At 41.7% G+C, this 13873-nt stretch overlaps 2 protein-coding genes across 2 annotated transcripts; both read left to right on the plus strand.

Annotated features, from left to right (window-relative positions):
• Positions 1–3155: 3155 nt before the first annotated feature.
• Positions 3156–4944, plus strand: LOC112222812 (forkhead box protein E4-like). The gene has a single exon (XM_024385994.2). It carries the CDS (start codon positions 3333–3335, stop codon positions 4581–4583), a length of 1251 nt encoding a protein of 416 aa, XP_024241762.1. The 5' UTR covers positions 3156–3332; the 3' UTR covers positions 4584–4944.
• A 4808-nt stretch (positions 4945–9752) lies between these two features.
• LOC112240882 (forkhead box protein D2) lies at positions 9753–12125 on the plus strand. Its single transcript, XM_024409133.2, has one exon. The coding sequence runs from the start codon at positions 10230–10232 to the stop codon at positions 11334–11336; it is 1107 nt and encodes a 368-aa protein (XP_024264901.1). The 5' UTR covers positions 9753–10229; the 3' UTR covers positions 11337–12125.
• The last annotated feature ends 1748 nt before the right edge of the window (positions 12126–13873 follow it).

The following is a 13873-nucleotide window of genomic DNA, read 5'->3' on the forward strand; positions in this document are numbered from 1 at the left end:
CTTTTCTATCTTTCCCCTTTTCTCTCTTTCTCTCATTCTCTCTTTCTCTCTTTTTTTCTCTCTTTCCCTCTCCCTTTTCTCTCTTTCTCTCTTTCCTTCTTTCCCCTTTTCACTCTTTCCCTTTTCTCTCTTTCCCTCTTTCCCCTTTTCTCTCTTTCTCTCATTCTCTCTTTCTCTCTTTCCCTCTTTCTCTCTTTCTCTCTTTCCCTCTCCCTTTTCCCTTTTTCTCTCTTTCCCTCTTTCCCCTTTTCTCTCTTTCCCTCTTTCCCTTTTTATCTTTCCTTCTTTCCCCTTTTCTCTCTTCCCTTTTTCTCTCTTTCCCTCTTTCCCCTTTTCTCTCTTTCTCTCATTCTCTCTTTCACTCCTTCCTTCCTGACCTCTTTCTCTCTTTCCATTTCTTATTTTTCTCTTTTTCTCCCAAAGAGAGGAAGAGAGACAGATGTGGTGATGCTAAACATGTACCCACAGAGAGAGAAACAGAGGAGAGATTATTATTCTCTTTCTAGCTGTGAAAATTCTAAATGTCTCTGTGGAGTCTGTGAGTTGATGTAGTAAGAACTTCAAAGTGGTATTCAGACATGCTTGGAGATATCTGACACCTTGAATTCTTCTTAGCTGTACATGAATTATAAACAGCATCTCAAAGGTTTCTTAACAGAACTATCAATATTCATGTTAATGTGTCATATTGTAAATTAGTGACCAATTGAATAATTAAATTTAGATAAACACTTGCATGTTGCATATACCATACATTTGTTGCTCCCTCACAGTGCCTGGAGTGCACTGGTGCAATGTGTTGGTGAAGGGGCAGACTGTGTGTGTGGTCTTGACTTGTTCTTCTATCCTCGTGGGGACCAGAAATCCCAAAATGTCCCCACAAGGATATTAAAACAAGGACATTTATCCCTTGTGGGGACATTTCTCACATCCCCATGAGGACAAGGGCTATTTTAAGCTTGTATTTTTTTATTTTACCATTATTTTACCAGGTATGTTGACTGAGAACACATTCTCATTTACAGCAATGACCTGGGGAATAGTTACAGGGGAGAGGAGGGGAGATGAATGAGCCACTTGGATGCTGGGGATTATTAGGTGACCATGATGGTATGAGGGCCAGATTGGGAATTTAGCCAGGCCACCGTGGTTAACACCCCTACTCTTATAATAAGTGCATTGGGATCTCTAGTGATCACAGAGAATCAGGACACTCATTTAATGTCCCATCCGAAAGACGGCATCTTACACAGTTTAGGGGTTAGGTTTAGGATTATGGTTAGGGGTTAGGTTTAGGGTTAGGTTTAGGATTACGGATAGGGGTTAAGGTTAGGGTTAAGGGTTAGGGAAAATAAGATTGTGTGTGTGTGTGTGTGTGTGTGTGTGTGTGTGTGTGTGTGTGTGTGTGTGTGTGTGTGTGTGTGTGTGTGTGTGTGTGTGTGTGTGTGTGTGTGTGTGTGTGTGTGTGTGTGCGTGCGTGCGTGCGTGCGTGCATATTTGTGTGTGTGTGTCTGTGTGTCTGTGTGTCCGTGTGTGTGTGTGTGTGTGTGTGAGCACTGGGAGATGGGAGGGTACAGGGATTACAGTGAGGCCGTAGGCCCCAGGGCAGAGGGGCTGTTTCCTGGCCATAGCCTCTGTTTGTCCTGCCTGACCTGGCAGCTCTGGGGGCAGATCCTGCTTGGATTCACCCTGCTCCCACGCCTGTCTGAAGCTGTTAGCCACTGGCTGAGAGTGGCTAGCTGGGCTTAGTGAGTCTGAGCTGTGGGAGGGGTGGGTGCTGGGGGGGGACTTTGTGTTGGGAATGCTTAGTGGGGAGTGGAGAAGTGGAGAAGGGAGGGCGTTTATGGTTTATGACTTTGGTTTGATTCATTACACCATTTCTTTCATATCAGCCTGTGAGAGAGCCCTGTTGGTTTAACCTTTGCTTTGAACACAGTGTCTCGCTGCCCCTCGTTCACACACACTCTGACTGTCCCCCCTCTCTCTTAGCCTCTCTCTCTCTCACACACACACGCATGCACACACCTACTAACACTGTCACACTCAGATTAACAAACCTTTAGAATATTATTTTCACTGGCAAAATGTATGTCCTCCATTTGATGCTATTCAAATAGTTTTTTAAATAAAGCCATTGAAGCTATTTAAGATTCTTTTTATGTTGAAAACGTATATCAGAATATTTGTCTTGGTACATTATCTTCTGTGTCTTTTATTGGGTTATTAATGTAACACCCCCAATTTGACAAAATAATCCATTAGGAGTGCTATCATGTGATAGTGTTTTAATAGCTTGTCTGTATGGCGACTTTGTGCAATATGCTGTTCCTTATTACAATGTCCCAAAACAAAACCCTCCCCTCTGCTTTGAGGAAAGTTTCATTATCAATTTCCAAACATCCTAATGAAATAGAGGGATATGTTTCTTTTCTTCCCCAAAAGCTTTCACAGCTCAATTGCTTGTTTTTAATGGATTGTTATTATTTTTCAATTGGTGGATTGAGCGTTGGGTTTGGAATCCCATAGAGCAGCTCTGTCCATGTTGTTTCTGGCCTAGATATACACTGCAGTCCAGAGCAAACCCACAGCGACTCAGACACACGGAGAGAACAGAGAGGGAGGGAGAGCTCCCTGGTCCTTCACTTATCACTCACATAATAACTTGTGATTGGAGCACTTAAACGGACTGTGTGTGCTTATGTCAATTTAACACAATCACAACGTTTTACAGTCACCCGGTATTTCAATATTTTAGTAGCGTCTAACATGTTTGATCGGTTATTTGAATGTAATGTTGCCTATATGCATTCCAACTTCAGAATATGTCATAAAAAATGTGTTTTAGCTGTTTTAATGTAACTGACATAGGTCACAAGAAAAAAAACGAGGATGTGGGCATATCTATAAAAAAAAGAGGCAAACTTCATCCTACTCTGGGAATTAAATGGTCAAGTATCATTACGTTATTTATCCTAGAGTTACAGTGCAACATCCTTACCACATATCATTTAGAAAAGTAGATATACAGGTATCTGAAAATCATGTTCTGTCAGGGGGCAGTACCCCCCCCCCCCTTTTCTATCGCCAGTGTCGTCACTCGACCCCTGGTTTATAAAACTGTCCACGCCACTCACCTGGCAAGAGAGAATGCTCACTGGCGGCGAGGTGGACAGGGTTCAAATTAACATAGGGAGGGACCCAAAACGCACGCACCGTCTCTGTGCAAAACAATAGCAGATATCCCTCTCACTTTATGGTACCTGCATTTTTTTCAGGGGCAATTTGAATATTACTTTTTTTACATTTCAAGCATACATTAAACATATTTTTTTATGAATCTTGCAAATTTCTCTTACTTTTCGGGCATGTGTAACATGACTGCTGAGTCCCAGCAGTCGCCAGCCGATGCGGCCAGCCCGCTGGTCATGTTGCCTAACGTGAGTCTGGACTCCCCGATACCGCCACCACCACTGAAGCTGCCGGCCCGGACGAAGGACGGGGTTCTGATCAAGTCTGAGCCCCAGGGACCTAGTCCGAACACGGACCGAGAGGAGGGAGCTGCTCTGGGTCAAACCGAGGAGCTCATGCCCACGGGGAGTCGACGGAGGAAGAGGCCCGTTCAGAGAGGGAAACCACCCTACAGTTACATCGCTCTCATAGCCATGGCCATCGCCAACTCCCCCGAGAGAAAACTCACACTTGGTGGTATTTATAAATTCATCATGGAACGTTTTCCCTTTTATCGAGAGAACTCAAAGAAGTGGCAAAACTCCATCCGCCACAACCTCACCCTCAACGACTGCTTTGTCAAGATTCCCCGGGAACCTGGAAGGCCTGGTAAGGGAAACTATTGGACTTTGGACCCCGCCGCTGAAGACATGTTCGACAACGGGAGTTTTCTGCGAAGGAGGAAAAGATTCAAGCGCACTGACGTAAGCACGTATCCTGGTTATTTGCAGAGCTCTAGCGCGTTCACCTCGACCTCCATGGGCAGACCGGCATACCCCAACACCCTGTACCCAGGAATAGGATCGGGTTACGGATCACAGCTGGCAGCTTCCCCCCACCCGGGGATGCTGCATCATTATCAGACCTCTGCCGGGGTCAGTCAAGGGCAGCCAAGAATGTTCAGCATCGACAACATCATCAGCCAGGAGTCGGTGATGCAGGGAGGAGAGATCAACCCCCTGGGGTTAGGCGGTGGAGACCTGGGCACCATGTCAGCTAGCTGCTCCCTCACTGACACTGACACCTCCAATTGCTTCCAGATGCAGACTGTCAATCCCTCAGGGAATTCACTGGGCAGAGGCGGTGGAGGACTGTCATCAAACCTGGCACCTGGTTATCCATACTCTTCCTCAGCATCTCCTCCCCACCTGCCTTCCATGACGCAGTCCAGTTTCTCTCCAGGTACTTCTCAGGTGTACTGCACCGGGAACCGGATGTCTCTACCAACCGTGCGCTCCGGGTCTTGCGCCGAACACACTGAGCAACTATTGGGTCTCTCCAGCCCAATGAACTCTTACAACAACTCTTACATGAGGCAAGCCAACTTTGCGTCAGGACTAGATCGGTATATGTGAGAAACTGATTGTTATAGAGACAAACAACAAGAGCCTCAAAATACATTCCATTTGAAATAGGTGTGACACCTCTTCTTTGTTTGAAATGCCAAAATACATTCCATTATAGTTGTGTTCATTTCTCAGTGCTTTTGGTTCGTTTACCTTATGTGTCTTATTCAATTAATATGAATGTGTTCTTAAGATGTTGTGTAGCCTATCTGCGTGTACTTTTTTGTCCGAGAACAATTCCAGTCATTGTCACCTGTCAGAAAGTAGACTTCTTAATTAAACAATATCATTAGCCACATATACTGTTCTATTTTGTGAAAAGTAAATCGTTTATTTGTTTGTGAATTATGTTGAATAGGCCTACATTGCTATTTACACTTTTTGGTTCGTGTAATAAATACATTTTTTGATAAGCATGGTCTTGTTCCTTGTATCTGTTGAACTGAATATGCCTATGATCTGCACGTACTCCTCTGATTTAAATTAGGCCTACTTTACTTTAAATGAATATTTGATTGCTCATTATAATACTTTAAGTCCAATTCCCATAAACCATATTTTCCTGTGTACCCAATAGCCTATACAATTAAATTACCCAAACAAAATATTTTCTATTAATATTTCAGATATAGGCCTGCAAGGGAATTTCCACATTCATTCTGAAATATAGGCTACATACTTACTTTATAACTTCGTTAATGGTGTTGATATAATTCGTTTCCTGCGTGTAAATAAAAATGACCAAATCAGGAATCGTGGGCCAAATGTATCGTGTTGAATTAGGCCTACCGAACTGTCTCATAATTTAACCTTTTGTTTTATTACAAACTTCTAGGGAATATAGGCAGTATTGTATTTGCATGACTTGTAAGATCATTTGTATGGGTTGCTATAGTAGGACAGAAACGTCATGCTTTACAGTTATTTGAAGTAATGTCACAGCATAGTTTTTGTAGTTCTATCATCATGTATCCATGTTTACGCACACGTTTCAGACTTGACCAAGAAGATCGTAGGCCAAACGGACTTCTTGGTCTAGACATATTAACGCCTAAATAATATAGTGTTGCTGTTATTGTCAGTTTATGTAGATTTTTTTGTATAATGTAGCCAAATCTATCGACCACATATAGCCTGCTGGCACTGCCACAATTGTCCCTCTCCCCCAACTGGATTCTTGAGGGAGCTGGCACACAAGCATTTCGCTGCACCTTTATACCTGCTGTAAACTGTGTACATGACGAATACAATTGGATTTAATTTTTTACAATATGATGTATTTTACATGACCACGAGATATATTGGCTCACCTGTAGGCCAATGGTAGATAGGTAGATAGCCTAGCTAATAGGCATATTTGAGTTATAGGGCCTATCTAGGAGATTTTTTATTTATTTGGTTTTATTTATTTATTTTATTATTTATTTTACCAGGCAAGTCAGTTAAGAACAAATTCTTATTTTCAATGACGGCCTAGGAACAGTGGGTTAACTGCCTGTTCAGGGGCAGAACGACAGATGTGTACCTTGTCAGCTCGGGGGTTTGAACTCGCAACCTTCCGGTTACTAGTCCAACCACTAGGCTACCCTGCCGCCCCAACATACATAAATGTATTTGTAATTGAATCCATGCACCTTTGCTATTCTAGCTGTCGAACGGTACCTCTGGCGAGTCTGTACATCATTGGTCTGCAGCCTAATAGATTTTAATTTACCCGTAGTTGGAGCGACACCTGGCGGTCTCTATCAAAAGTTTGTCTGGAGTGATTTTTGGATTGGAATTGGTGCCGGATTCTACAGTTTGCCCACTAGGTGTCATGCAATACAAATAAGTCACAAACTGAAAAACAGAGTAGCCTAAAAAGGAAAAATAACGTATGGTAATGTGATGTTATTGAGCTTGACATGTTTCCGGTCCAAAGTCCAATATGGATGGAAGTAAAATATGTTCTCATCCCTTGAGGAAAATTTAATATTTTGAGGCAATAACAAAAAACATTTAGGCTACCAATTCCACCACTATAAAGGCTGCACAAACCACTATTTTGAAGTTTGCAGTCCAAATGCTACAGGCCATTACAGACTAGTTTGTTTCTTCGTGTGATTTTGAAATAGCCCTAGGCTTATTACATGCCTCCTAAGTCATTCGTTCTTGTCAGTGTTTTTGTTTTTGGGTCTGGTGGAAATGCAGACCCATGAGATTGCCAAATCTAAGTCTTGGTTTGGAAGATGATCAATTGTAACTGTGTATCTATAATCAATGGTAGGGTTGGGTAGGTTACTTTCTAAATGTAAGCCGTTACAGTTACTAGTTACCTGTCCAAAATCGTAATCAGTAATGTAATTTTGGATTACCAAAAGTCATTAATGCAATCTGATTACTTTTAGAAGTTTTAGAAGAAGACAAAAAGGATCCATCAAATGTATTTGGTGTGTCATCATAGTAGTCTCTGACTTGTGGTCAGACTTGCTCAGCTGGAACAAATTTAAACTTGTGCCTTTTTTCAATGCTGAATTGAATGTCATTGAGAAAACAGAAAGGTGTCATTATGTATTTTTTTTCCTCAAACATCCTTTCAATTTTTTTAAGTAATCCAAGAGGGAATCATCTAGTTTTTTTAAAGTAGGTTATCTGTTATCTGATTACAATATTTTTGCTGTTAACGTTACTGATTACAGTTACAGTTTTTTGTAACCAAATTACATGTAATCAGTTACTCCCAAACCCTGAATAATAGGCAAAGGCTACATGATGTTATTTCTCGCCAAATCAACTCAAGTCTAAGATGGCGAGATAGCGTCTAGCTTCTTGAGAGAACAATTATGAATTGAGATTTGGCCTTTCTCCCATGCAGCTGTCTGGTTCCTCAACTCAGCGATGTGAGCAATGCAACCTCTACCAGTTGACGGGCCGGCTCGACCTGCCCTGCCCTGGGCTGGGAAGGATTGGGATTGGGAAAGGGGTCTGTGACGGACTTGCTGACTGAGTGAGTGTGTTTAGATAAATTACAATTGAGAGGACCTCATGGTCGACTCCGGACACTTTCACTTCCTCACGGTTAGGCTAGGCTATACCTTCAACCGCTCTCCACCTCCTTAACAACTGAACTTGAGAGTCATGCATCAGATGTAAAATGAATTCAATTGAGTTGGCATGAATTGACGATATGTTTTATTCGAATTCAGGAAAACGAAATGTATGTTATCATTGCTGTGCGATAACTTGCTTTTGCAGGTGCGGATCGCCTAAAATCTATTTTCCCTTTTTTTTCATGATATTTGGGCCTGTATAGGGAAAATCATGAAAGGTTCGTTGAAATATTTGAATTTGAATTGAATATTATATATATAAAAAAAGAAAGCCATGTTAACCCACACAAACGTAGACAATGAAGTTGCTGTGGTGTTTTGGGCAGGAGAAGCCTGTGTTAACATGAAGGGTCCTGTTAGCTGATGGTCCTACAGAGACGGATGAGGTGCTGATGTGTATTACAATAACGCCATGTTTCTGCAACATAATGAATTGTAATGCGAGCGCTGCTCCCCTGCTGTCATGAAACACACAGACCCATCACCTGTTCTGTCCATAGCATACATAGCGTACTCTGACGAAGACGAATTAGAGCAGGTTGCAGGCGCATATGTGTTTGTCTATATGTGAATGATGTAGAAAATGTAGATGGATAATGTAATGACTTTTGACAAGTTAAACATAAAACCCGTGAGAAGTGATCGGAGAATTAATGGAGGACATGTTCATGGAATTCCTTAGCTAGTGCTGCCTTTCTCCTCTGAAAATAAATAATGACAGGGCATATTATTATTGAACCTTGTTATTGTTTGTCGTATAATTAGGCCTATCATTATTATTACACAGTAGTAGGCTAATTATCTTATTTTATCATTCACGAAGGATTCTTTCCATGGAAAAATTACCCCGTAGTCTCAATTCTGAAAAACATTGCTTTCAATTGTTAAACTTGCACTGTGGAGTTATATATTATTTACCTGTCAGTTTCGGCTGTGAATTACTATATCAGCTCCATGTTTCAAATGAATAATCAGAATATATATCTGTATTCTATATATATATATATCTCCCTTTCGATAACAGTTTCATGTTGGCTTCTATTCTCCTTAACTCTGAGAGGACAGAAGTAAGAAGTCATACGTTTGTTTAAACCCAATGGACTCAATAATAATAGTAATAATAATATGATTAATAATAATAGGCTAATACAAATAATACATTCTAATAATAACACATTTGTACAGTTTAATAACACAATTATACTGTTTATAACATATGTCGTTATTTGACTGAATTAGGGTTTCAATATTGTAAAATGTACAGTTCATAATACCGTTTTTCAATTGTATTACAATAACTGTGTATTATCAATGACTGTGTATTATCAATGACTGTGTATTATCAATGGTTAATAACATATGTGGTAATCAAAGTCAAAATGGTAGGCCAATAATATGGGATAATATTAGACCCAAACGCATAACGTCATAGAAAACAAAATAACCACTTATTTAATTAACCGCAACGACAATAAGCAATTATTGGAGCACTTTTAAACCGATTTAAAGCCATCGTGGATATTTGTATTGCAATATTTTTGTTTTGTTTAGAAGGGTATGAGAGCGTGCATAATTGCAAATTGGATAACGAAATATTTAGCATAATTGGAATCATGTTGTAAATCAGATTCAAGTGACAACTGAATTAATTCACTGACTAACAAACAAATACACGAAGATGTTTTAGCCTTGAAATCATTCTTCATAAATATGCAAATTGTCTGGTATTGGACCTGGGCTGTGTTATGTAGACTATTTATTATCCAATCAACTAACTCCGATTCTTAAGAATTGAACCCTATGAGGTTTCAATACCCCTGATACTATGGACACGTCCATCCTGTTTGTCTTTTGATACAGCTACAATTCATTCCAACAACATAAAACCAATACTTTTGATGATATTCCACGTTTAGAAGATGTGTGTGTATTGGAGTATCGTTAACCCAAGAGAAGGTGTAAAGTAGTGCACTCACCATCTCCTCCCCGTGTCCGTCTTCCCTTCCCTTTCCCCTTTCCTTCAATTCCTGGTAACAGTGACACCGTGACCACGTGATTTGGACGGCTGAATAAATAGCTTTTGAGAGCTATGAATGGGAATAGTATGAAGCTCACGCAGGATACTTGCTTCGTGCCTGTGGGTAAAGATATTCATACAGATATGCAACAGTAAACTAACGACCTAAAACACAAATGAGTGCAAGGAAGAAACATTATTATTGTATAAATGTTTGTAGTGGTCTTCAAGTAAATAGCTTGGCTGAATTTTCCATTCCAGTTTTGTTTTCCTGCGCTTGAATTCAGAAGAGTTTCATCCTCGGTGAAAGACACCACAGCCTCCATACCAACTGGTTGGAGTGGCGTTACACCTGGATCCAAGCGTAGTCTTGCTCTCTTCTAGATTCCACTAATGTTTCTATGCAGCTTGGAGAAGTAAACAGGAGTTCGCTTTGGTCCTCTGAAGAGCGGTTGAGTGCTTTACGCACGGACTGAGTACACCCAGCTTGGGAGCTGAAAAGACTACGGTACGGAACGAGAGGAAGGAAGATAAACAGTCTCTCCAAGGATGACTCTAGGTACGGATATGTCCGACAACTCTGCTTTGTCTGAAGATGTGGACATAGATGTGGTTGGGGGAGACATCTCGGTTGGCAAGGATGGGGAATACCTTCATCACGATTTCCTGGACAATGACTCGGACGATAATTTGTCTCAGAACGCGGGGGAGAGGGGTTCCTCCCCCAGCCTCAGCAGCTCCGAGTGTCCGGTTGACCAGGTTGGAGTTGGTATAGATTCAGGGGCCATGATAGGTGATAAGCCTGGTAAGAACGCTCTAGTCAAGCCCCCGTACTCCTACATAGCCCTGATAACCATGTCTATCCTCCAGAGTCCCAAGAAACGTCTCACTCTCAGCGAGATCTGTGAGTTTATTAGCAATAGGTTCCCGTATTATCGGGAGAAATTCCCCGCTTGGCAAAACTCCATTCGTCACAATCTTTCTCTCAATGACTGCTTTGTCAAAATCCCACGTGAGCCTGGCAACCCCGGAAAAGGCAACTACTGGACCCTCGACCCGGAGTCCGCAGACATGTTCGACAACGGGAGTTTTTTACGCAGGAGGAAGCGCTTCAAGAGGCACCAAGCCAACGAAATTCTCAGGGACGCCGGGGGGTTCCTGCCCGGGTTTGGATACGGCCCTTATGGGTACAACTACGGACTCCAGCTGCAGAACTTCCATGCACATAACCCCTATCATCCGCACCTCCCAGCAGGCGCTTTCCCTTTCCAGAATACATCTTGTGGATTCCCCTCGCCAGCCTCAATATTCCCCACGCCACATCCCCTGCCCTCTCTATTAGGGGCTGATTTACGAAAGCCATTCTACCCTCAACTAAGCCCGACCTTGCCCGGCCTGGCGCCTCTCAAGACGGACACTAACACTCCGATTCGGCCCTCTTTCTCTATAGACAATATAATCGGTGCAGCTAACTCCGTGGCCTCCCCGTACAGCGCACAGTCGGGCAGCCACAGTCAGGCTCAGATCCTGGCCATGTTAAACCCTGCACTCGCCTCAGCTTCGAACCACTTGAACCTCTCGCAGGAAGCAATGCTTCAGCCTGGCTCACAGACATTCTCCAGCAAAACTACAAATCTAAACATGTGTCATTTCTAAACTGGCAGCAAAAGCAAAACTTGCAGAAATCCTATTAATCCATTATGGTTCTATTCGTCTTATGTGAAGGTAGGATAAACATTAATTGAGAAATAGAGTGTTGCTCTTCCTCTTATGTTTCTTAGATCTGATCGGAGAGAGGAAAGTGAAACGGTGGCTATATTTATGGATTGTAAATATGTATAGGATACACTAAATGGAAGATTCATGATGAAGTCAGAAAACAAATTCTAAGACAATGTTGAGTGTATTCGTTGGCCTACATTGGCCTAGGCCCTCACCTATCGTGAGCAAAGATCCAGCTATTTTAACGCAAGTTAAATTTCATGTAATCTCACTGTGGGGAAGATTTAATTGTTTCTGAACTATAATTGAGATTTTTATTATGGTTTATATTGTTTTATATATATATTGTGTGCGTTGTGAAATAAAGCACTGTTAATAGGCTACCGAGACGCAAACTCAGGTTTTAATTGTTAGAAAGCACATTGAGACAAGGGGGGTTATTTAAACAAATCTAACCTTTTCCCACTACCCCTCGTTCTCTTAACACCGGTGTTGTGGTGAATTTGTATGGATAGTGTTTCATGTTGTCAGTGGACAGATATGTGGTTTTGGTGTAAAGCGCATTACCTCTCATCCTGTTAAACTGTTGTGCTTTCGTTCCTGTCTATTTCATTGAAATCAATCAGTGAAACGTATGTTATGTGTACAGACAGACACTTAATGTTCATAGGTCATTTTTTGTTGTAATGAAAATAATAATAAATGTTTGTGAATTTAAAACTACTTTCGTTAACTTGTTTATTGGAACGTTTTATTGGCCCTATGCCTGCACACATAGGTCTACTCAAACATTTGAATACCCATTAAGACTCCAAAGCCTAAAATCCCACAAGGAAATAGAAAATATGCTGACGTTTTTATTTATCTAGCTCCGAGGTCAAACTTCAATCTGTATGAGTAGGCCCAGTTTGAACGCTATACGCAGGTCTTTGATTGTCCGACTACGAGCCGCTTTCTGAAACGATTATGAGCGTTCATAGTCATTTACGCAATAGTGCCATGGGTTTAAGTCTCAGTTAAATCTTGCATGCAACGATATGAGTATTCATTACTTCTCTATTATCAATTTTACATTTTCAAAAAGTAGCCCATTTATTAGCCTATATACCACTACAGCCAACAAGCGCTAAAATCCAGATTTGTGATGTCTGAACTCCCACATTTTGCTGTGAGATATATTCTGGAAGAGTGGGCATGTATTCATTCCAATTATGTGGCTCTCAGGGCGTTTATAATGGACTCTTTTTTGGCAAGTAACAACGGGCTAAATGAATAGGAACATCGGGTTTTGGAGGCCTGTAATTGAATGTGAACGTTCTACATGGATACCCACGATCTCTTGGGGTTTCGTTGCTAATTTGTAGCAGCGTTCTTCATCAGGATCCTAATCCACGATCATTCCGGCGTTTTGCCCGTTTGTTGATGTTGTCACTGAAGACCCATGCTCAATGCGCTCCCAGCGAGGGGTTCTCTCGGAGACAACCCACACACATTTGCCTCTGAAAAGCGATCTTCTCAAAAGGCGCGCGGTTGTTCGCTTTCATGTCGTCTGTGTTGTCTCCGGACAGATACAAAGGAGGTAGCGGGACAGGACTCGTCTCAGTGCAGAAAACAGACCGATTATTCCATTTCGAAGTTGGCCAAGCACATGTTCCGAGGCAGAGGGGGGCGTAAGAAGCCTCTTTTATTTACCAGATCTGTGTGCAAATGGTTAAATTACTCGGTGGGGTGTTTTTGACAGTTGATTATTAGGGATAAAGGGTGGGAGGGCTGCTCCCCTCTTCCACTTTACCCTTCAGCTTACCCTAAGCCTTTGAAGAGAACGCAAACATGATAGTCATACTTTTATGAAGTCTCTTGCACTCCTTTTGTTGATGTCGTGTTAATGAAAGCCCTTGGAGTAGACCTTTCATATGATTTTCTTTCGATTCAGTTTCTGTGTCATAGCGCAACATCAGAAAACGAATTAAACCAAATCCGTTTTGACAGTTGAGGAGAAGCTCACTTTAAGCATGGTGCCAAAAATCGCACTAAACTTAGGCTGTCACACACAGACACACACACACGCACACACACACACACACACACACACACACACACACACACACACACACACACACACACACACACACACACACACACACACACACACACACACACACACACACACACACACACACACACACACATACGCACACACAACTTTGACATAACTTTGATCATGCACTGAAAGGGTAAGATTGTTGTTTTAGTTTATATTATATCGACCTATGGGCTATCTCTGTCAAAAGTAGATAACGGGCCCTGTTCACCCCGTGGCCATATTGAATGTTGGGTATTGTATCACATATTATATTCAATATATTTTTGTGTCAAATATTCACTATAACACATGGACATGAAGAGATCAATTGCCTGCACCACTGTCGATACCCTCCGGTATCACAGGCTGCTACAATCCAAACAAGACT

This window comes from Oncorhynchus tshawytscha, linkage group LG01, assembly GCF_018296145.1.
Source record: "Oncorhynchus tshawytscha isolate Ot180627B linkage group LG01, Otsh_v2.0, whole genome shotgun sequence".
Taxonomy (NCBI): Eukaryota; Metazoa; Chordata; class Actinopteri; order Salmoniformes; family Salmonidae; genus Oncorhynchus; species Oncorhynchus tshawytscha.

Bases quoted from the DNA above. Each gene is read 5' to 3' on its own strand.
- LOC112222812 (XM_024385994.2), top strand. From the start codon at position 3,333: ATGAATCTTGCAAATTTCTCTTACTTTTCGGGCATGTGTAACATGACT.
- LOC112240882 (XM_024409133.2), top strand. From the start codon at position 10,230: ATGACTCTAGGTACGGATATGTCCGACAACTCTGCTTTGTCTGAAGAT.